We start from the raw sequence: 22,364 nt of genomic DNA on the forward strand, positions 1-22,364 counted from the left end.
GGAGGGAGGGAGAGAGAAGAGATGACTCTGAGGGGTTGGGGAAAGGGAGGAGGAAGAGTCCTCCAAGTTGTTACCATTTCCACGAGGCTTGGTCAGGCCCTGTTCCAGCTCCATCCCTCTGGCCCTAGAATTGCTCTTCTGCAGATGATTTCTGTGCTGGGAATTCCCTTAGCTCCAGCCTCCACTTGGCAGTTTATTGTCTAAATTCCTCAAGAAGAGTGTCCTCCCTCACCCTCCATCCTGCCCTGGACCAGTCTTCCAGCCGAGACAATTCTAGGGCCTGGGTGAGGGTCTCCACCGTTGTTGGGGATATGCAAAGCCCCATGGCGGGGGACCCAGGGCAGAAAACCAGGCCCCAGAGGGGAAGGAAGTCATGGGTAGAGCTCCCTACCTCCCCAGTTGGGCTAAGAAGGGCGATAAGAGGAGCAGATTAGGCAAGAGGAAGTGGGCTGAGTTGAGCTGGGCTGGTACTGAACTCCCTGGGCCTGGGGCAGACTGTGGGTCAGGCACCGGGGCTGACCCTTGCCAACCAGAGCAGCCATCCCTCCACCCCAGTCCCGCTGCAGGCCGGGGTGCAAAGCAGAGGCGGGCACCCGGAGGAGAGCGCGGTGGAGGCAGGGGCAGGGGCTGCTCGGTGGGGGTCCAGGCCCCGGGCAGTCCCAGAGGCCCAGAGGTGGGAGTCTGGTGAGGAGGGTGAGGGGTGATTGCCTTGCCTCATGTGCACCTCATTTTCATGGAGAGGAAGCATTGAGAAAGAGGAGCCGTGTGTTCAGCAAACTTTGCTTATTCAAAACACTCCATTCCAGCTGGGTCCTGTCCCCACCTGACCCCTCCCTCTGTGGTGGTCCCAGCTTTTGGGGTCAGACCCCCATGCTCTGGCCCCTGCCCAAGGAAGTCCTTTCTCGTAGTAAGCTCCCTGCGCCTTTCCTCTGTCCAGGCCTGGGCAGCCGTCTCCCCAGCTGATTTCCATGTCGTCCTTCTCCAGCCCTCCTGGGCCAGATCTGACCGGGGCCCACCGCAGGGACTGAGAGGCCCTGGCTCCAAGGCGGCTGGGCCTCATGACCACCTCTCCGCCTTGAGCAGCGCAGAGGAGGAAGCCCAGAGCAGGAAGTGCTGAGAGGCACAGGGTGGGGGTGGGGGTGGGGGCGGGGGCTTCCAGAAGAGGCGGGGGCTTCCTGCTTCTGCCTCCTTGGGCAGAAGCAGTGACCACAGGCCCCCATGGCAGGCAGGGCGAGTGGGAGGAGGGTGATTTACAAGGCAGATGGGTCTCTGGCTAGAGCTCAGCCCTGCACTCAGCCAGGGCCACCCCAGGGGCTATAAGAGCACCTAGATTTCTGGAGCAGCTCAGGGACGGGTGCCATGTGAGCCCAGCTTGGCTCCCCCTCCGGCTGGCCTCCTTCCTGCCCTTCTTCTGCTCGCCTGTGTCTGCCCAGACTCTCCAAAGAGGAACACTTGGCACCATGTCTCTGCTCAACCCTGTGCTGCTGCCCCCCAGGGTGAAGGCCTATCTGAGCCAAGGGGAGCGCTTCATCAAATGGGATGATGTAAGTGGGGCAGGGGCCTTGACTTCTGGGGCACCTGGTCGTGGGGGCCAGGCTGCTCGGGGGCTTTGCCGGGGCAGGAGGATTGGTTTATGTCTCCTAGGACCCAGGTGCCTGTGTGGTTTGGCCAGGCAGCTGACACCGCTGCCTGGATAAACAAACCTGTGGTTAAGGGTGTATGTCCCCAGCTGCAGGGCTAAGTCTCAGTGTCTAGGTGTGAGAAGTTGGTAAGCTGCCTGGTTGGTCACTGGAGGTTGTTTATTTGGGTCTGCATCTCTTCTCCTTCAAACCCCCAAGAGAACAGGAGGAAAGTACAGCCCAGAGCTGAGGGAGACCAGGAGGAGAGGTGAGCTCGTCCCTGCTCCCAGCACAGATGCTTTGCCCTTGCTCTGGCAGGGCGCTTAGACCCAGCTCCTTCACCCCTCCATCGGGCATTGTCCCATCCAGGGAAGCCTTGTTCTCCCCTGCGCTGCTGTGGGGGCAGCCACGAAAGGCCCCTGGACCTAAGTGAGAACTAGAGGCTTCTGCTTCCAGGGAAGGAACTGATTTGACTTCTGCTACCCCTTGCTGGATTCAGCATTGCTCCCCGATGCGTGTCTGCAGGGAAAGGAAAGGCACTACTGCACCCTGCAGCCCTCTCTCTGCTGTGCCTGTTCCTTCCTACATGGGGCTGCTCCCAGCCTCTGGTTCTCCTGGCCCCTGAAAATGTTCCCTTAGGCCAGGGATTGTCTTAGGCTGGGGAGAACAATATGGAGATCCTCCTTCAGGGAGGGGAGGCTGCTGGGCTGGCCCAGTCTGAGAGTTAGAGTGCTGGGCTGGTCCCAGGAAGGGAAATGAAGACTGGGTGGGGGAGGGAAGACGGCCCTTAGTGCTAGCGTGGAGGGAGGTGGGATGAGGGGGTCTGGGTCTAGGCCCTTTGGGGCTGGGCTAGGGGATCTCACTGCTCAAGACTACGGGTTGGGGCCCTGTGGTGAGATGCTTCCTGCTTCCCTAGGAGTGATATGGGGTTGGTGTAGCATGGTGGTGGTGGCATGGAGGTGACATGCCCCAGGAGCCTGTGGAATGAGGGAAGTGGCTCAGAATGAAAAGCGAAGTGGCCTGTCTCAGTTCCTCTGGGCAGTGTGTGTAACTTGACTGGGCAGAGGGTCACAGGGTGGCAGTGGAGGGGGGGGTTGGCGGCTAGTGGCACCTTCTTCCTAAGCTGGCACCTGTGTACCTGGCTGTTCCCTTCCCCTCTCCAAGGTAGGGCATTGGATGTTCCCTGGATCCTGACTTGCACAAGCAAGAATGTCCCAGGCCTGGCCACGGGGCCCATGCCGCTGTGGGACAGGGCTCTGCTTTCAGGCTGCTTTCGGCACAGTTAGTGGATGACATGGGTACGCTGTGCCATGTTGAATAGGCAGAATACATAGGATGTAACCAAATCCCAACTTTATTGCATCCCCATGGCCTCTTTACAGTAGATTTGGTAGGAGAAGCTCTCCTCCTGGCCGTGGAAAGAGACTCTGCAAGGCCACAAGATATTACATTTACTCTCAGGTAACACAGTCCAGTGGTCACTTCTCATCACAAAACCCAGTCGGATGTCAGAAACTGGCTATAATCAAAACTCCAACCTTTATTTACATTAATGTCTTCTACCCTCCTCCTTCTAGGAATGGTTTCAGGTAGGCTGGAGGCCCCATGAAAAGGGCCTTGGTGGGATTCCCTGCTGGTCCTGCTCAAGGCCCCTCTAGGCATGAGCTGTAGGGAGGGGGGTGGGAAAGGGGCAACCAAGTTCTATTTAAATAGGGGCTGTCATAAATTGGCTCATGCTTTCTGAGCCTGGCAGAAGTTTAAAGCTTATTCTTTCTCTGAAGGACATTTTTGAGGATTCTTGGGGGACCCTCCCCTTCGAATGGGGATCTCTTGCTTGAAGTCACCCCAGCATTTCCATTTTAGAGATCACTCACAACTATGTCTTCAGCCCCTTGTTACTACCTTCAGCTTCCTGTGGCTTTAGGCCCTTTGCCCCCACTCTCCCATGGGCCCACCCTGGACCCCAGCAAATACCCACGCATCTGCTGTCCCAAGGGTGCAGGTTCGTCTGACAGGCCAGCACCCCCGCTCTGCCTCGCATAGTTAGCCCACTGTAGCCCACTAGGTCTCCTGGGCAGAAGTCCGACCTCTGTTATGCCCACAACTTCAAGGATCACAGGGGCCTGTTGTGGGGTTGGGGGCAAGGGAAGGAAGAGTATGAGGATAAATACCTAATGCATGTGGGGCTTAAAACCTAGATGACGACAGGTTGATACGTGCAGCGAACCACCATGGCACATGTATACCTATGTAACAAACCTGCACATTCTGCACATGTATCCCAGAACTTAAAGTACAATAATAATAATAAAAAGAGATCACAAAAGCTCTCCAAGTAGAGTTGAAACTCCTCACTAGGCTTAAGGTGGGGGATCAGGCACTCCAGCTCTCCCTTGGGGAGGTAAGGGAATGGAGCTCCCAACACAGCTTTCTCAAAATTGGCTTCCCCACAAAAATTTTCTCTTTCCCCTGTACTCTAACCACCCCTGATCTGAGAACATTTTTTGGATCATTTACTTTGTAAATGCTGCATTTGGTCTGTTTTAGTGTGTGGCAACTATTGTGCCTTGCTGGAAACCTTAATTTTAATGTCTTGTTATATACACATACAAAGACCATTAAACTAAAAGGTAGCCTATGTGCTCTGTGAGTGAGTGGAACAGGACTTTAGAAGGTGAGTTCATTCATTCATTCATTCATTCATTTACTCATTCAGCAAACACCACATTCAAGCGCCAAGCACCAAGCACCAAGCTCAAGGTCTAGCACAGGCTTGTTGTCCTGGAGTCCATGAGTCCCTGGTGATTTTCTAGGTGGGCTTCTAGGTCTGTGACCCACATCTCCCTGGTTACTATAGCACATTTCAGGAAGCGTTTTCGGAAGCTGGGGGGCTCAGGTTGTCCTTGAAGTTATATCAAGCAGAGGAGATTTGGGCACTTAGGTTTGGAGGTGGGAAGGCTTGGTGTCTTTATGGGACAGTTGAATGGATGGAGTAGGAGGTGTTCATGGAGGGAAGAAGGGGCATATGGAAAGTTAGGTGGCATTTGGATTGTGCAGGACCTTAGATGCCGGTGCAGGAGTTTGGACTCTTGGCTCTTGCTGTGTCAATCTCTCCTGGGTGGCAGTAGGGAGTCTCCCTCTATGAGGTGAGATAGGTGCCAAGATCCTGTTTAGGTTCTAGAGGGAGAAAGTCTATTTGGGCTTTAGAAGGGAAAATTCTTCTCTTCCAGAAATGGCATCCCCAAATCCTCTGTCCCTCCCGGTGCTTAGCTCTAGACAACAAAAGGAAATGCCTTCAGATTTCTGGGATGGGCACCTCCTGGGAAGATAATGAGCTCTGAAACCCCTGGCCTGGACCAGGGAGGCTTGGCCCGAGGTCTCGGAACAGAGTGCTGGCTCCTTCTCTCTGCAGGAAACTACAATTGCCTCTCCAGTTATCCTCCGTGTGGATCCTAAGGGCTACTATTTATATTGGACATATCAAAGTAAGGTGAGAAAACCCTTGTGTGCCATGGCCCTGGACTCCCGCTTATCCACTGAGGCATGGATGATGGGGAGTACAGAATGGCCTGGAAGGATGGCTCCAGGGGCTCCCCTGTGGGTAGGGGCTGTTTGCTCTGGAAAGGAGGATGCAGTCACTCCAACCTGTGGCTACCCAAATGTTCCATCCTTAGCATCCCTTGGGGAGAGACAGAGACAGGCAAAAGCACTGCTGCTGAAGGCTGATGCTCTGCCTGTGGCTGTGGGTTGACTTGGGGCTCTGGGAGATGAGAGATAGGCCTCAGCCGCTGGGCAGGAGGACGGGAAGGGGAAGCCGAAGAGGGTCCAGGATGGTGGAGGAGACACTGCAGGCTTCAGCTCCCTGCCAGGGAGGAAGGGACAGAGGGGAAGGGAGGAAAATCCGCATGAATAGAGAGAACCTGGGCCATAGGAAGGGAAGGTGGGGTCCAGGTGGAACTGGGCAGCCCTGGCATCTAGAGAGAGGTGTTGGCCAAGATTTGAAGGGCGTGGAAACTCCCTTCTCCCTGGTGCTCGTTCTTGACCTGGACTTTTTGTCCCACATCCCTTCTTTGCTCCCACTGGGATCCCCCCCTTACCCCCAGGAGATGGAGTTTCTGGATATCACCAGCATCCGGGACACTCGCTTTGGGAAGTTTGCCAAGATGCCCAAGGTAGGTGTGTCCAGTAGCAGCCCAGGTTCAAGCACAGCTACTAGCTCCATGGGGCAAGGGCAGGGGGTCCCTGTGGGGGCGGGAAGCCTGACTTCTGGCGCACAGGGAATGGTTCCTGGGCTGGGCAGCAAGGACCGTGGCCGGAAGCCAAGGAAGGGGAGCGGCTGCTCCTGGGCTCGCCTAGGCTCTGAGCTTCAGAACTGGGCACAGTGAGCTGCGATGGCAGGGATCTGGGAGGAAGGGTCAGCTCCTGCCCCTAAAGCACCCCAGCCTGTCTGGGAGGGGTGGCTTACACCCCCAGCCCTGGACTAGTTTGCCTATATTTGTCTAATGCTGGTAGGAAAATTGGAGGAAGGGATTGGTGGGAAGCGGGTTTTCTGAGACTGGGAGCTAAGAATCCATCTTCAAACAAAAGTGGCAACCAGCACACACAGGACTCCCAGGGCTGCTCCCCCGCCCGCCTGCCACCTTGGCTAACCTTTTCCTCAGGGCTTCTCTTTTCCATCCCAGCCACTAGAGTCAGGGACAGGAAGATGCTAAGGCGTGTGGTTCCTGGGATGGGGATGGGATTCTGCCCAGTGGGCCACAGCCCAGGTGGCTGAGGGGAGGGCCAGAGAGAGCCACGCTGGGCAGGGAGGGAGCATACCTCCATCCTAACCACGCCACCACGTGCTGCAGAGCCAGAAGCTCCGGGACGTCTTCAACATGGACTTTCCTGACAACAGCTTCCTGCTGAAGACACTCACAGTGGTGTCTGGCCCGGACATGGTGGACCTCACCTTCCACAACTTCGTCTCCTACAAGGAGAACGTGGGCAAGGTGTGCCAGGGAACACTGGGCCTGGGTCTGGGCCCCTGGGAGAGCCTGGACTTCCTGAGAGACACAGGCCTGGGCTGGGGGACTCAGGAGCCTGACGGCTGCTCTCTGTGGTCCTGCAGGTCTGGGCTGAGGACATACTGGCCCTAGTCAAGCATCCGCTGACGGCCAACGCCTCCCGCAGCACCTTCCTGGACAAGATGTAAGCGCCCCCTACCTGGCCTGAGCCCTGGTGCTAGTGTGCCAGCCCTGGGCCTTGACAGGCTGCTTTCTGCCCCCCAGCCTTGTGAAGCTCAAGATGCAGCTCAACTCTGAAGGGAAGATTCCGGTGAAGAAGTGAGACCCCCAACCCCTCCCCAGGCTTCCAGGGGCTCCCCAAAGCTTTTCTTTTCTAGTCCTGACTCCTCTACCTGGTGCCTTTCTCTGTCCCTTCAGCTTTTTCCAGATGTTTCCTGCTGACCGCAAGCGGGTGGAAGCTGCTCTCAGTGCCTGCCACCTCCCTAAAGGCAAGGTGAGTGGATCCGCACTCCCCCATCCCCCAGTATCCTTGTCCCCACCAGAAAGCAACTTGGCCAGGAATAGTGGGTCGGGGAGCAGAGATGACATCACACCCCCAGCCAAGAGCCTGGAGAGCCAATCAACCCTGGAGCTGCTGGTTACTGACACTAGGCACGGGGGTGGAGCCAGGGTAAGGGGGTAAGACACTGGGCTCCAAGCAGGTTTGTCTGTATCCCCTACCCTGGGTGGTCGGGGTGCTGGGGCTGTGGTTGACGGACTGTGTTCAGGGCAGGCAGCAGAAATGGCGTGCATTCCCAGTCTAGTGTTGAGAATGGGAGCTGAGCGTGAATGTTTTCAGCCTGGAGGAGCGAGATAAGGTCTGTGGTGGCAGGCGGCAGTCTGCAGGGATCTGGAAGTCTGCAGGGTATAGGGGAGAGGAACTGAACCAAAGGCGGAAGCTGCCAAGATGCAGACTTCTGCTCTGTACAGAAAAGCATTTTTTTCCCTGTCTTTTTAGTTAAATAATTAAATTTTAATTACAAGTTGTAAGCAGGGTCACCCCATGAGGCACCTTATGTGAATTACAAAAAGGAGTCCTCTGGGCTGATACGGCCCTGAGCCAGGGTTCAAGCCTGGCTAGCAGAAAGGACCTCAGCCCATGTCCCTGCTTGGCCAGTCCTCTTGTGTGGGTCCCAACCTGTGCCCCATGGAGCATTTTCTCCTGGTAAGAATTTGGAACATTATAAATAAATAAAACTAAGATCCCCATTGATTACCTACCCACATGAATCCTAGGACCAGCCTTTACCCCACAGCCACAGCTCTGTGGAGCTGGTGACTCCTTGATGCAGTCAGTCACAGGGATCCAAATGTGTCATTGGGGAGAGGTAGGAATGGGCTCCTGCTGCTCCCCTACAGCCAGCGCCACTTACCCATGGTCAGCACACATCCACCTTCCCTCTCTCCTGCCGCCTGAGCTCCTCACTTGGCTCAGTCCTCCTTATCTATCTGCTTTCCTTGTGTCTCAGTAGAGGATACTGACCCAACTTTGCTTGGAGCTGAAGCTCCAGAGGCAGGGATGGGTCTGGGGAGATCCAGTTAGACTCTCCTGCTCAGACCCTCTGCTCCAAACTAAGACTGATGTTGGCCTTCCAGTGTGATTCTGAAAGACATTTAATGTTTTTTTGGGGGGAGGGAAGGAATGCAAAGGCGCAGAATCCATGAATACCACAAATGTACTTTTTGTTTCTATTTCTGTAGATTTGCCTATTCTGGTGGTAAAGTAAATGAAATCATAAATATGTGCTCTTCAATGTCATAATTCATTTGTCATAATGTTTTCAAGGTTTGTCCGTGTTGTAGCATGCATGAGTACTTCATTCCTCTTTATGGCCTAATAATATTCCATTGTATGGATATACCACATTTTGTTCATCTGTTTATCAGTTGGTAGATGTTTGGGTTTTTCGTACTTTTCGGTTATGAATATTTGTGTACATGATTTTGTGTGAACATGTTTTCAATTCTCTCGAGTATATACTTTCAATTCTCTCGGGTATATACTCAGTGGTGGAATTGTTGGGTCATGTGGTCACTCTATATTTAGCATTTTGAGAAACCGCCGAACTGTTTTCTTTTTTTTTTTTTTTTTAATTGAGACGGAGTCTCGCTCTGTCGCCCAGGCTGGAGTGCAGTGGCCGGATCTCAGCTCACTGCAAGCTCCGCCTCCTGGGTTTATGCCATTCTCCTGCCTCAGCCTCCCCAGTAGCTGGGACTACAGGCGCCTGCCACCTCGCCCGGCTAGTTTTTTTTTTTGTATTTTTAGTAGAGACGGGGTTTCACCGTGTTAGCCAGGATGGTCTCGATCTCCTGACCTCGTGACCCGCCCGTCTCGGCCTCCCAAAGTGCTGGGATTACAGGCTTGAGCCACCGCGCCCGGCCTATTTATTTATTTTTGAGACAGAGTCTCACTTTGTGGCCAAGGCTGGAGTGCAGTGGTGCGATCTCGGCTCACTGCAACCTCTGTCTACCAGGTTCAAGCAATTCTCCTGCCTCAGCCTCCCAAGTAGCTGGGATTACAAGCATGTACCACCATGCTGGGCTAATTTTTGTATTTTTAGTAGAGATGGGGTTTCACCATGTTGGCCAGGCTGGTCTTGAACTCCTGACCTCAGGTGATCCACCCTCCTTGGCCTCCCAAAGTGCTGTGTGGGGTTTTAGTTTCGTCACATCCCACTAACACTTGTGATTGTCTTTTATTTTAGCCATCCTAGTGGGAGTGGTATCTCATTGTGGTTTTGATTTGCATTTCTCTAACAACAAATGATATTGAGCACCTTTTTGTGTGTTTATTGGTCACTTATATATCTTCTTTGGAGAAATACCTATTCAAATTCATTGTTCATCTTTCTTTTTTTTTTTTTGAGACGGAGTCTTGCTCTTTCGCCCGGGCTGGAGTGCAGTGGCCGGATCTCAGCTCACTGCAAGCTCCGCCTCCCGGGTTTTACGCCATTCTCCTGCCTCAGCCTCCGGAGTAGCTGGGACTACAGGCGCCCGCCACCTCGCCCGGCTAGTTTTTTGTATTTTTAATAGAGACGGGGTTTCACCGTGTTAGCCAGGATGGTCTCGATCTCCTGACCTCGTGATCCGCCTGTCTCGGCCTCCCAAAGTGCTGGGATTACAGGCTTGAGCCACCGCGCCCGGCCCATTGTTCATCTTTCAATTGGGTTGTCTTTTCATTGACTTATCTCTTATCCGATGTCTGGTTTGCAAATATTTTATCCCATTCTGTGGGTTACCTTTTCACTTTCTTGATGGTGGCCTTTGAAGCACAAAAGTTTTTAATTTTGATGAAGTTCAATTTATCTTTCTTTGTCCCCGTGCTTTTGGTGTCTCCAAATATTATTGTTGAATTGTCCTCCTTTCAATTCTATCAGTTTTTGTTTCTTATATTATGGGGCTCTGTAGTTAGGTGCATATATGTTTGTATGTAAATTGCTTCTTTTTGAATATTTTTGAATATTTTTTGAATATTTAAAAAAGACAGCCTACTACCCTGACAAGCAGCACCATTTCTTCTGACCTCTTTTCTACCTCATTGTGGTCATTCTTAGTTCTGATCCTGCCCCAGCCGATGGAATAGCCACTGTACAAAATCAGGGTCAGAGCAAACCAGCTAAGCATGCTCTCTGCTAGGCAACCAGGGCCTTGAGAAGTGGGTGCTTGGGTGTCCTTGAAGTTCTTCTGTCTGCCTTGAGCCTGCCTTCTGACCAGGTCCCCTTGACCAGGGCTGGGCCGAGTTTGTGGTTCTTAGCTCTGAGAAGGTGAGGGCAGGGGCAATAAGGTGACTATGCCCCCAGAATGATGCCATCAATCCTGAGGACTTCCCAGAACCTGTCTACAAGAGTTTCCTCATGAGCCTCTGTCCTCGGCCAGAAATAGATGAGATCTTCACTTCTTAGTGAGTTTCTTGGGTTGTGCTTGTCATGGGAAAAGGGTGGTGGCCAACAATCCCCTCCTCCCACCTGCCATGCCGGGAATCAGGAGGCTTCACTGGACAAGGGGGATGTCTAAGCCTCCAGGCCCAAGGGATGTGGACCTGCACTCTTCTCTCTGGCCTGCAGCCATGCTAAGGCCAAACCCTACATGACGAAGGAGCACCTGACCAAATTCATCAACCAGAAACAGCGGGACTCCCGGCTTAACTCCCTGCTGTTCCCGCCAGCACGGCCTGACCAGGTGCAGGGCCTCATCGACAAGTATGAGCCCAGTGGCATCAATGTGCAGAGGGGTGAGAACTAAGGGAACCCCTTGTCCCCTGTGGTCCTGTCCTGCCTTGGCAGTGGGGCTGCAGCCCTGACAGCTATCTCCTGTCCCCCAGGCCAGCTGTCACCTGAGGGCATGGTCTGGTTTCTCTGTGGGCCGGAGAACAGTGTGCTGGCCCAGGACAAGCTGCTGCTCAACCATGACATGACACAGCCACTCAATCATTACTTCATCAACTCGTCCCACAACACCTACCTGACAGGTGGGCTCTGATAACCTCGGTGCCAACCTCTGCTCTCACAGGGGTTCTCTGCATCCTCCGCAGGGGTTGCCCACATGCTGCTGGCCCTGAGAATAACACAGACCATGATGGAGTGGGGTGGGGGAGAGCTGGGCTGCCTTTGGGTGATGCTCTCACCTCCTCCCCATCCTCTGGCTCAGCCGGCCAGTTCTCAGGCCTCTCCTCGGCTGAGATGTACCGCCAGGTGCTGCTGTCCGGCTGCCGTTGCGTGGAGCTAGACTGCTGGAAGGGGAAACCCCCTGACGAAGAGCCCATTATCACCCACGGCTTCACCATGACCACAGACATCTTCTTCAAAGTGAGACCCAGGGCGCAGAGGCTGGTGGTAGTGACAGTAGGGAAGGGCTCTGGGCCAGAAGCTTTGAGGGGTTGGAGGGCTGAAGCTAGAAAGGAGGAATGGCTGGAAGGCCTCAGACCAGTGGGGACCAGAGGGGACTGGGGGCCAATGGCGGCTATCCAGTTATATATATGTGTGTATTGAAACTAGGCAGGGGGGAAAGTGCCATCATGGGACAGGCAGTCAGAATGCTGACTTTCTGTTCATGGAGTCTCCTTCTCCTCCAGGAAGCAATTGAGGCTATTGCAGAAAGCGCCTTTAAGACCTCCCCCTATCCTATCATCCTGTCATTTGAGAACCATGTGGACTCGTGCGTATCCAGGCCCATTTAGCCACATTCGCACCCAGTCTCCAGTCTCCTGCCTGCAACTGTCCTCCCCGCAACTGCCCCAGCCTCTAGCCATCGCCTGGAGCTTCTCCCATGTCTCAATATTATCTCCCTAAGGCCCCATGTTCTCCTTCTCGAGTCCCTCCCTCCCTGACCTCCTGGCCCCTGATCTGGGTCATCAAGGGCACAAAAGGATACATAATAGGGTCGGTGCTGAGTGACTGAACCCCACCCCCACTCTTGCTCCCTGCAGACCCCGCCAGCAGGCTAAGATGGCTGAGTATTGTCGGACGACCTTCGGGGATATGCTGCTCACAGAGCCCCTGGAAAAGTTCCCAGTGAGTGGGCTTTGCTGTGGGACATTTGGGCCTTGGACCTGGGAACCTGGGGCAGGGTGAGGACCAGGTTAGGGAGGGAGACACTCCTAAGGATGCTAGGGTTCACTTGGTTAGATGTGAGTCTGGGATCCTGTCACCTACCACGTGTCAGGCTCTGTGCTGGGCTTCAGGGTATGCTAGTGACAAAGACACAGTCCCTGCCTTCAGGTGTATTACCCTCTGGTGAGGAGACAGACAAGTAACCAGGCCATTACAACTCAGTGGTTGTTATGGGAGCACCTGGGGAGTTCTGATCTGGTCTTGGGGGATCCGGGAAGGCTTCCTGGAGGAAGTGATGGACAGGGCTCCTAGATTAGCCTGTTAGGTCCTCCTGGTGCAGATGGCCTTGGGCCAGGGTCCTATACTTAGGGACAGCTACAACAAGCGCCAGATGAGCCGCATTTACTCCAAGGGATAAGCTGGATTTATCTCGGTGAGAATGGAATGAGGAGCAGTAGTGAGAGGTGGATCAAGAGGAGTGGTGGACACCAAGGGACCATGCTTGGTATTAAGGAGCTCAGGCTATGCCATGAAGGTGAGAAGATGGTGCTGACCTGCTCTCCACTCCATAGCTGAAACCAGGTGTCCCCCTGCCCAGCCCTGAGGATCTCAAGGGCAAGATCCTCATCAAGAACAAGAAGAACCAGTTTTCCAGCCCCACCTCCTCCAGTAAGGATCCTGGTGGGGAGGCTGAGGGCAGCAGCCCACGCAGTGCCCCTGCAGGTGAGGGCACAGATGAGTCAGGGAAGACTATGGTGGGGGTATTAGGAGCAGCTGGAACAGGAGAGGGGCTGGACCTGGAGGAGCCATGCAGGAGCCAGTACCGACAGAGCTGTGTGTGGCAGTGTGGGCTGGCGAGGAAGGGACTGAGCTGGAGGACGACCAGGTGGAAGAGGAAGAGGAGGAGGAGTCAGGAAACCTGGACGAAGAAGAGATTAAGAAGATGCAGTCGGATGAGGTGTGTGGGGGTAGCCCTGGGACCCCCTGTGTCATCCTTCACTGCTGAGCCCCTGGGTGGGGGCCTTGGGCCACATTCCTGGGCTCTACACCGTCCTCCTCTTCTTTGCCCTCCCCTCTCCTCCTTAGGGCACAGCGGGCCTGGAAGTGACAGCTTATGAGGAGATGTCCAGCCTAGTCAATTACATTCAGCCCACCAAGTTCATCTCCTTTGAGTTCTCTGCTCGTAAGTTAGCATGAGTGGTGTTGGCGGGTGGTCAGGCTAGCCTCAGGAGAAGCCTGTTCCGAGACCAAGCAGCTTGACCAGTGGGTAAGAGGAAGGGGGATCTCCCCCTTCCTTGGACTTGGGGCCCTGCCTATAAATACCCAGCCAGGGAGTCAGGCAAAGGGCTTGCTTAAGTGGCAGTGGCTCCCAGTTTCTCTAGTGAGGAACTTGGCACCAAACGGAATGCTCTGGAGTGTGTCAGTGACAGGCTGGGCGTTATGACAGGCCACCTTGGCTGGGGTGGCCTGGGGCTCCTGCAGCTGCCTGCAGGCTCTGTGATTCCCAGGGCTGAACTGTGCTGTGGGCTGGCCCAAGTCCAGAAGCCCTGGCCCTGGGATGTGAGACTTCCTGAGAGGGAGTGGAGGCAGATAGAGCCACCAGAGCATACTGCGCCATCGCACTCTTCCCCTTTCGTGCTCACCCCGGCTGTTTACCTTTATCTTCTCTGGACACAAGCACAGTACATTCCTCTCACTCTCTGTGCATGTCCCGCACACGAGCACCTCTTTCTGTCTCCTCCTATGCACAGTTGGACTTCTGTAGCACCGACTTCTCATTCCTGAACCCACAGCCTGCATCCCCGCCTGTGCACACTCATGATATGTACTACACTTAATGTGCCCCTCTCCCCAGTGACATTCAGCCATAGCTTACACACCTCACTCCCTGTGCACATCAAAGCACGTGTTCACATTTCATGTGTGCACAGCATGTTACTAACCCCCTAGGCTCAGCCTGGCATGTTCCCCATGCCCTCTATGTCCATCTATGGCATGTGGGCCTCACTCTCCACATCCACGGCACACACCCCACCCCTGTGCATACACACTGAGAACACCTCTCACTCCAGCAGGCACTGTGATCCATACACTTCTCCCAGAGGTTGGTCCCTAAACCTCAGGGCTCAGTGGAAATGTGGGTTGGAGGCATTTCCATAGGCTAGACGGAGCTGCCCCAAAGGCGAGGCCAAGACTGAGGGAGGGGACAGCCCGATAAGACTCCTCCCCTCCCTTTCTCCCCTATATAGAAAAGAACCGAAGTTATGTCATCTCGTCCTTCACAGAACTCAAGGCATATGACCTGCTTTCCAAGGCCGCGGTGCAGTTTGTGGAGTATCCTTGAGGCTTCAGTGGCCAGGGTCCCTGGCTGGGGTGGGGAGCTAGAGGAGGGCCTGGGGACAGGGCCCCCAGGGTAAGCTGTTAGGTCCTCCTGGTGCAGATGGCCTTGGGCCAGGGTCCTATACTCTGGGACAGCTACAACAAGCGCCAGATGAGCCGCATTTACCCCAAGGGAACCCGCATGGACTCCTCCAACTACATGCCCCAGATGTTCTGGAATGCTGGATGCCAGATGGTTGCCCTCAACTTCCAGACGATGGGTGAGGGCATTCCCAGGCCCCTAAGAATCCTTCCCTGGTCCCTGTGCCCCCTACCTTTATATCCCTGAGGGGTCTTTGGAACAGCCTGGGGAGTCCTGCTGTTTGTGTACTCTGAGAACATGCCCAGGTATGTGAGAATTTGGGGGTAGAAATGCATTAGCCTGTGTGCCTGCGCATACATGATGGATGTGAAGATGCCAGGCTGGCCGCTCCACCCAGGTGTGTCTGTGGGCCACCTGCCCCAGCTGCCCCAGCTCCCACCACAGGTGCTCGGCCTGGCTGTGGCTTTGCTCCTTGCTGCCTCCAGGCTATGGACCCTGCCTAAGAGAGGAGACACCCCAAGGAACCAGACTGGGACAGAAGCCCTCATCCTCATGGTCCACCCAACCTCCCCATTCACCAGACAGCAAAGGCTGGGAATGGAGGAAATGGAGACTGGGCACAGCTACAGAGCTGGGCCTTCCTCACTGAGTGTCCTTGTCCCTCCAGACTTGCCCATGCAGCAGAACATGGCAGTGTTTGAGTTCAATGGGCAGAGCGGCTACCTCCTCAAGCACGAGTTCATGCGCCGGCCGGACAAGCAGTTCAACCCCTTCTCAGTGGACCGCATCGACGTGGTGGTGGCCACCACCCTTTCTATCACGGCAAGGCCCTGGGACAGACAAGTGGCCGGGAGGCTGAGGTCTTGAGTAGAAGGGCACAGGAGCCCACCCCTCAATCAACTCCCAACCCCCTCCCCTGATACCCTGGAAACTTCAGCCCCAGCCAGTTCCTGCAGTAGCGAGTTGCCTTGGAAACTGCCTCCTCCTCAGCACTGGAGGCTGCCACTTGGTCCCCATGGAAACCAACGGGAAGGGCTGAGGCTGGGGTGGGGGAGGGGAGGAAGAGTGGGCAGAGTGGGGCAGCCAGAGCCCCAGGTCCTGGGGGAAGGCGTTGTTCCCTCTTTGACTGGGGAGGGAGGTGGGAGGCCCGCCTCTTCCCTTCATGCTAGAAGCACCCTGGTCCTCAGAGCTTAGCTGTAACCCGTGGGCTACACAGCCTCTACTCGTGGCCAGAGCTGAATGAGGTTCTTCATAACACCCAAGAACGAATGCTTCAGCTCTAGGGAGCCAGGGGCCCCAGATGCTTGGGGAAGAGCCTGGGTGGGGATTTGATGCTGGTTTCCCTGGGCCTCTGCCCCCAGGTGATCTCTGGGCAGTTCCTGTCAGAACGCAGTGTGCGCACCTATGTGGAAGTGGAGCTGTTTGGCCTTCCTGGGGACCCCAAGAGGCGCTATCGAACTAAGCTGTCACCCAGTACCAATTCCATTAATCCTGTCTGGAAGGAGGAGCCCTTTGTCTTTGAGAAGGTGGGGGCCAGGGCATGGCAGGGCAGAGTCTGTCTACTTCTTGGCCTCTACTTACAGACAAAAGGAAGTAAATAAGGCAGCTCCTTGACCTTCCTCCTCCTCTTTCTACCCCTCACCCTGGTGCAAAACCCAAGTTTACAGAAGTTTACTTGGTAGGCAGAGTGTGTGTGTGTGTGTGTGTGTGTGTGTGTGTGTAGATTAGAGGCAGAAATGTGAACTCAGGGTTGAGGGTCCCATGGGGGTCTTTTGCCCCACTGGATACCCACTAGGAAAGCTGCCAAGTGCTGTCTGCACCAGGTCCCCTCAGCCCTGGGCTGCACATCTCGCCCTCCTCCCCTGTGTGGAACCAGCCACGGCATGAGCTGTGGGGATGTCTTTGTATATGGCCTAGAGTGTGCTCTCTGTCTGTCCTCACCAAATCTGGTGACACTCACCATGTTCTCACAGTGATGCTGAGACTTCTGGAGCCAGGGAGGGGGGCAGCTTGGCTCCTTTCTCCCCTCCCAGCCTGTCATGTCCCCAACTCTCCCCAGATCTTGATGCCTGAGCTGGCCTCTCTCAGGGTGGCTGTGATGGAGGAAGGCAACAAGTTTCTTGGACACCGCATCATCCCCATCAATGCCCTAAATTCTGGTAAGGAGCGGGGTCCTTCTTCACTGTTCCAAGATCAGCAGCAGGAGCCTGTGCACAGGGTGGGGCAACTTCTGGAAGGGCGCCTGGAGTGAGGTCTTACCTAAGCCTCCACATTTCAAGGAGTAGGGCAGGAACAGTACCTCTCCAGGAACCTGACAGAGGCGGGAACTCTGCCCACCTAACAGAACTGCTGTAATTTTCTGAAACGGCTGGGGCAGTTTCTCAAGTAGCTGACACTTATGGGCATTTAAAATGTGCTAAGGGCTTATAATACATTCTCACAATAACCACATGAGTAGACACTCATCCCCTCTTCACAGATGAGGAAAGTCTCAGAGAGTTAAAGGAACCTGGCTGAAGTCACACAGCCAGGATGGTGCAGTGCCAGACTCAGACCCTTGGGTCCTGGGCTGTGTGTGCACAGTGCTGGCAGGAATGGGCTCTGGCTCACTGCCAACCCCGTCCTGTCTGACAGGGTACCACCACCTGTGCCTACACAGTGAGAGCAACATGCCCCTCACCATGCCTGCGCTCTTCGTCTTCCTGGAGATGAAGGACTATGTACCTGGTGCCTGGGCAGGTAGGAGCCCATGGCATGCCAGGAGCCCCAGGGTGTCTGTTCCCCTTTCCTTCCCATCCAGCCAGCCTCCAGAGTGGGGTGAGATCCAGATGGGGCATCCTGGAGTGGGTGAGGACAGGGGAGACTTCCAGGCACATCTCCATATACACCAGGTTGTAATGTCCTGTGCACCCACCCAGATCTCACTGTGGCCCTCGCCAACCCCATCAAGTTCTTCAATGCCCATGACAAGAGGTCTGAGAAGCTCAAGGAGGCCATGGGAGGGCTGCCTGAGGTCTGTGTTGCCTGCACTGCTGCCAGGGGCTCACCAGAGCTTGGCCCTGTTTGTGGGAGAGGATGGGGGGAGGGCCTAGTCCCAGGCTCGGGGAGAGAGGGCTGTCAAGCCCCCTTCCTAACCTGCTCTCCCTACACAGAAGCCCTTCCCACTGGCGAGTCCAGTTGCCAGCCAGGTCAATGGTGCGTTGGCCCCAAGGAGCAATGACTCACCAGGTATGAGCTTCGGTCTGCACACCTACTGGGGGCACCTCCACCTCTGCACCCACAGACACTTCCCTTTAAAAAATTTCACCTGGGAAGGAAGGGCTGTGTCTGAAACCTCAGTGCCAGGAAAGTGCGGGGCAGGGGGCACATACTGCGACTCCCAAGGGGCGGGGTGGGGGAGGCGAATGGAGCCAAGGGGCCCCCCGGAGCACCTGCCAGCCTAGCCCAGCCCATGGCTCTTGCAGCAGCCAGGGCCTGGGCCAGGGAAGAGGCTATGAAAGAAGTTTCGGGTAAGGCGTGCTGAGCCCGGTGATCTCGGGGATGAGCCTGGGGCGGGTCCGGGGCTCCTTGGGGGTTGGACAGGCAGGGCGGCCTGGCTGGTGGTGTGCCTCATCCGGGCCTCCGCAGAGCCACGGACCGCCAGCCTGGAGGAGCTCCGGGAGCTAAAGGGCGTCGTGAAGCTGCAGCGGCGGCACGAGAAGGAGCTGCGGGAGTTGGAGCGGCGCGGAGTGCGGCGCTGGGAGGAGCTGCTGCAGCGGGGCGCGGCGCAGCTGGCCGAGCTCGGGCCACGGGGCGCGGGGGGTGGCGGGGCCGGCAAGCTCGGCCCGGGCAAAGGCTCTCGCAAGAAGAGGTAAGGCCCGTGGCGGTGCCCTGCCCTCTGCAGCGCGGGCGGCGGAGGATCTCAGGGCCTGTCCCCACGTGGCCTCCCCAGGAGCCTGCCTTGCGAGGAGAGCGCCGGAGCCGCGCCGGGCGAGGGCCCTGAGGGCATGGACGCGCGCGTGCGGGAGCTGAAGGACAGGCTGGAGCTGGAGCTGCTGCGGCAGGGCGAGGAGCAGTACGAGTGCGTTCTGAAGCGCAAGGAGCAGCACGCGGCCGAGGTGGCCGGGAGGGGAGGGGAGGGGAGGGGAGGGGAGGGGCGGGGCGACAACCCCACCAGCCCCACCGACCCCACCCCCACCCCCCCATCCACTCCTCTCACCGACCCCACCTCCCTACCGACTCCCCCGCCACCGACCCATCCCACCCTCCCACCGACACCCCCCTACCCTGAACTCCCTTTGCACAACAAAGGGCTTCTCGCCAAACCTGCTTCCTCTCCCTGCAGCAAATCTCCAAAATGATGGAGCTGGCCAGAGAGAAACAGGCGGCAGAGCTGAAGGCCCTGAAGGAGATGGCGGAGATGTACGACTGCCTCCCTCCCACACCTGCCTCACCTCCCAGCAAGGGCTCGGCCGCCCAAAACAGCTCCTTCATGCCTGTCTCTCTGCAGCGATACCAAAGAGATGAAGAAAAAGCTGGAGACCAAGAGACTGGAGCAGATCCAGGGCATGACCAAAGTCACCACAGATAAGATGGCCCAGGAGAGGTGAGCCCTGGAGGGGAGGCCCAGGGCTGGGCAGACCCCACTTCAGGTGGAAAGGGGCCTCTCTACAAGTGGATCCTGACTCACTTCCCAAAGATGCACCTGTCCCCTGGCTCTCCAAAAAGTGGATCCCACCTGTCACCTTTGATCAGAGTGTCCTCCTCAGACAAAACACGGAGGCTGTCACTACAGGGGCAGAGCCCTGGAGGCAGCCGAGCCTGCAGGGAGGGAGCTGAGGCCTTGGGACCGCAGCCTGTCCACTGTGGTGTCACTGGTTCCCACGGAAGCCTTAAAGGACAGCGGGTTTTGGTGGGGAAATGGTTCCCTCAGAGGGCCCCATGACTCCCAGTGGCCCCTACATACTCCTTGGGTCCCCACGCCTGCCCCCAGCTGCTTCCTGCCCTATGTTGGATTTCTCATTTGCCTGCACCCTGCATAGACTGCATGTTACCCTACTCTCCCTAGGGCTTTTCTCCCTTTTCTAAAACTCCAATTACACCAACAGGTTGAAGAGAGAGATTAACAACTCCCACATCCAGGAAGTGGTGCAGGTGATCAAGCAGGTGTGTAAGGGCTGTGTTCTTCCTAAACACACACACACACACACACACACAATCTCTCTCTTCACGAGTGGGAAGGGGTGGCCCCAGGCCCTGACTTTGCCCTTAGGAGATGCACTGTCCAGCACTGTCCATGCAGCTGGGGTGGAAGGGGACATCCTGGGGTTCTGGCCTGTGTATGGAGGTTGGGGTACCAGCCTGAAGGGGTCTGTCTCTGGCCAGTTCTCATGTGTGGAAATGGTATGGGCTAACGCCCGTATCAGGGCCGGGGAGGCTGGGACTGGCAAGGGTCGGGGGATGAAGAGGGAGTGAGGAGGCTTCCTGAGGTGCCAAGGAGTTAGAAGAGAGAACGGACCTGAAGCTCCCCTGGGGATTAACCACAGAACAGAGCTGCCACCTACTGGGTCCTGACCTGTGCCAGGCACTCTGCCAGGTGCCTCACATGAGCTGTCTTGTATAATCTTTTACAGTCCAGTGAGACAGGTGCTGCTATCCTTATCTTACAAATTTAAAAAACTACCTAAATGTTAAGGAATTTGCCCAAGGTCTTACAACTTGTTAGCTGGGATTACAGCTGGATTCTGACCCAGCTTGCCCATCTGTGCTGTTCTGATTCTCTGCCATCCACTCCCACCCAGATGACAGAGAACTTGGAGAAGCACCAGGAGAAGCTGGAAGAGAAGCAGGCTGCTTGCCTGGAACAGATACGGGAGATGGAAAAGCAGGTAACAGGTTCACTACTGGGGCCCCCAGCAGAACTGAATGGGTTCTGGGGTGTAAAGGGGCCCTGCCCCAGGGAGTTGCCGGTCAGAGGGCAGGGAAGGGGCCATCAGCCTTCACTGTGGGGTCCCGAGGCCCTTTCAAATGAGGCAGCTCTGCAGATCTCTGCCTGGCTGGGATCCCTTTCTTGACAGGCTCCTGATGGGCTCCACCACTCCCCCACCCCGCCTCTCACCCCAGTCTCCTAGGAGCTCCGAACATGGATATTGGGCATCTCCTTTTCCCACTGTCCAGGGAGCGAGGGTGGACAGGGGGCCCTCCTGAGCCAGGCAGGGGTCCTTGCTGTCTCCACAGTTCCAGAAGGAGGCGCTGGCAGAGTATGAGGCCAGGATGAAGGGTCTGGAGGCAGAGGTGAAGGAGTCCGTGAGGGCCTGCTTCAGGACCTGCTTTCCCTCTGAGACCAAGGACAAGCCTGAGAGGGACTGCGAGTGCCCCTCAGAGCTCTGTGAGCGGGACCCAGTCATAGCAAAGGCAGATGCCCAGGAGAGCCGCCTTTGATGCCCCCCATCCCAGTGGGATATTTAGCAAGGATGTTCAGCCCCTTCTCTGGGATGTGGCTCTATTCCCCCAGGAAAAAGGAGCCCCAGCCTTCTGAGGCTGTGGGAAGCTATGGCTGCCTTGGACGCTGCAGCCCCCTCCTCAACGGCCAGGCCAGAGGCCGAGACAGGACCTAGGCACCCTCACAGCAGGGCCTCTCTGGGGCCTAGAAGTCTTCTCAAGCTGACTTCCTACCCCCACATCTCTAGATAAGTGTCATATATTTGTTGAAGGCAAAAGACTATGGACTGGGAGGCAGAAAGTGGGGTCCTGGTCCCGCTCTGCCTTTTCTATTGAGCAACCAGTGGTACCCCACTCTGGGCTCAGTTTCCTCACCTGGAGGGTTGGACCCACCCACCTGGAACCTCCATTCTAGCCCCAAACCCTCCTGCCCCAATGTTAGCAGCTCTGCCAGGCTTCCAGGCCCCATCAGGCCTGCCCTGAGTTGGCCTTGTCCACTCCTTGAGGCAGAGCCTGGCACTACCTCACAGCTCCCTGGGCCCTCCCCTCCCCTCTGCCTGTCCAGAACCGGAGGCTGAAATGGAAAAGCTGCCTCCGCCCTGCTTGGCTGAGTCACGAGGGGCAGTGGCCTCTCGGGTGCTCTTCTACCCTGAACCTGGCTCGCCCCTCTTCCTAGGCCTGGGGGCAGACTCTTCCTAGCATGTACCCCTCTCAGGCTGCCTGCCTGACAACGTCGGCATCATTTGCGCTCCTGAATTTATGAGGTTTATTTATTTTTCTCCTTCCTGCTCCTATTAAAGAACCTCATCCCAGTGTTTCCTGCTTAAGCCTGGTCTCTATTCTACAGGTAGGAAATGGGGAGCAGGGTAGTGGAGTGCCCCTGAAATGAAACAGGCTGGGGAAAAAAAATTCTCTTGGGAGCTGAACCCAGGGTGGGGTCCTGTCCAGAGTCCAGTGAAACGGCCCTGCCTCTGCGCTTGAAGAGGATTCATTTCCCCTTCTGCTGGCCCTGATGCCACGATCACTGGAAAATTATGTCACCCCCTCTTTGCCCCCACACAGATGTGGCCCTTCATTGTTTCCACTCTCAGGGTTGGAGCAGAAGAGCTGAGTACAAAGATGTCCCCTATTTTGGGAGAACTCCAAACTTTTAGGCAATCTAGGCCCCTTTAGGAAGACAGTGGTTGGATGCTCAGGCCCTTAGGGCAGCTTTGGTTGACCTCAAAACTTGCTGTAGAGGGGCTGGTGGGCAGCCACTCACTGCACCGATGACATGATCCCATATCCCAAATAGGGACAGGCACTGTCT

The 22,364-nt window shown here is 55.9% G+C and overlaps 1 protein-coding gene across 9 annotated transcripts; it reads left to right on the forward strand.

Moving 5' to 3' along the window:
* The first annotated feature begins 1,162 nt into the window (after nt 1–1,162).
* Nucleotides 1,163–21,872, forward strand: PLCB2 (phospholipase C beta 2). 9 transcript variants are annotated; one of them, XM_033190579.1, is made up of 32 exons: nt 1,163–1,544; nt 5,032–5,109; nt 5,723–5,791; nt 6,470–6,610; nt 6,730–6,809; nt 6,890–6,943; nt 7,043–7,118; nt 10,465–10,565; nt 10,729–10,895; nt 10,986–11,132; nt 11,312–11,469; nt 11,736–11,818; nt 12,090–12,174; nt 12,786–12,948; nt 13,059–13,171; nt 13,300–13,396; nt 14,463–14,547; nt 14,689–14,813; nt 15,303–15,457; nt 15,997–16,161; nt 16,695–16,794; nt 17,270–17,374; nt 17,554–17,648; nt 17,788–17,863; nt 18,100–18,144; nt 18,263–18,485; nt 18,567–18,732; nt 18,960–19,036; nt 19,125–19,220; nt 19,723–19,780; nt 20,416–20,502; nt 20,852–21,872. In XM_033190579.1, exons 1-32 carry the CDS (start codon nt 1,461–1,463, stop codon nt 21,053–21,055), a joined length of 3,558 nt encoding a protein of 1,185 aa, XP_033046470.1. In that variant the 5' UTR covers nt 1,163–1,460; the 3' UTR covers nt 21,056–21,872. The 9 variants fall into 9 exon arrangements, 6 of the variants coding, with proteins under 6 accessions (XP_033046470.1, XP_033046471.1, XP_033046472.1 ...); XM_033190580.1 differs by having other exon boundaries at nt 18,103–18,144; XM_033190581.1 differs by having other exon boundaries at nt 12,786–12,936.
* The last annotated feature ends 492 nt before the right edge of the window (nt 21,873–22,364 follow it).

This window comes from Trachypithecus francoisi, unplaced genomic scaffold, assembly GCF_009764315.1.
Source record: "Trachypithecus francoisi isolate TF-2019V2 unplaced genomic scaffold, Tfra_2.0 Lachesis_group3, whole genome shotgun sequence".
Taxonomy (NCBI): Eukaryota; Metazoa; Chordata; class Mammalia; order Primates; family Cercopithecidae; genus Trachypithecus; species Trachypithecus francoisi.

Coding starts and splice junctions, on each gene's coding strand:
- PLCB2 (XM_033190579.1), top strand. CDS start 1,461: ATGTCTCTGCTCAACCCTGTGCTGCTGCCCCCCAGGGTGAAGGCCTAT. Junction 17,649..17,787: donor CCATGGGAGGGCTGCCTGAG/GTCTGTGTTGCC, acceptor CTCCCTACACAG/AAGCCCTTCCCACTGGCGAG. Junction 18,733..18,959: donor AGGAGCAGCACGCGGCCGAG/GTGGCCGGGAGG, acceptor CTCTCCCTGCAG/CAAATCTCCAAAATGATGGA.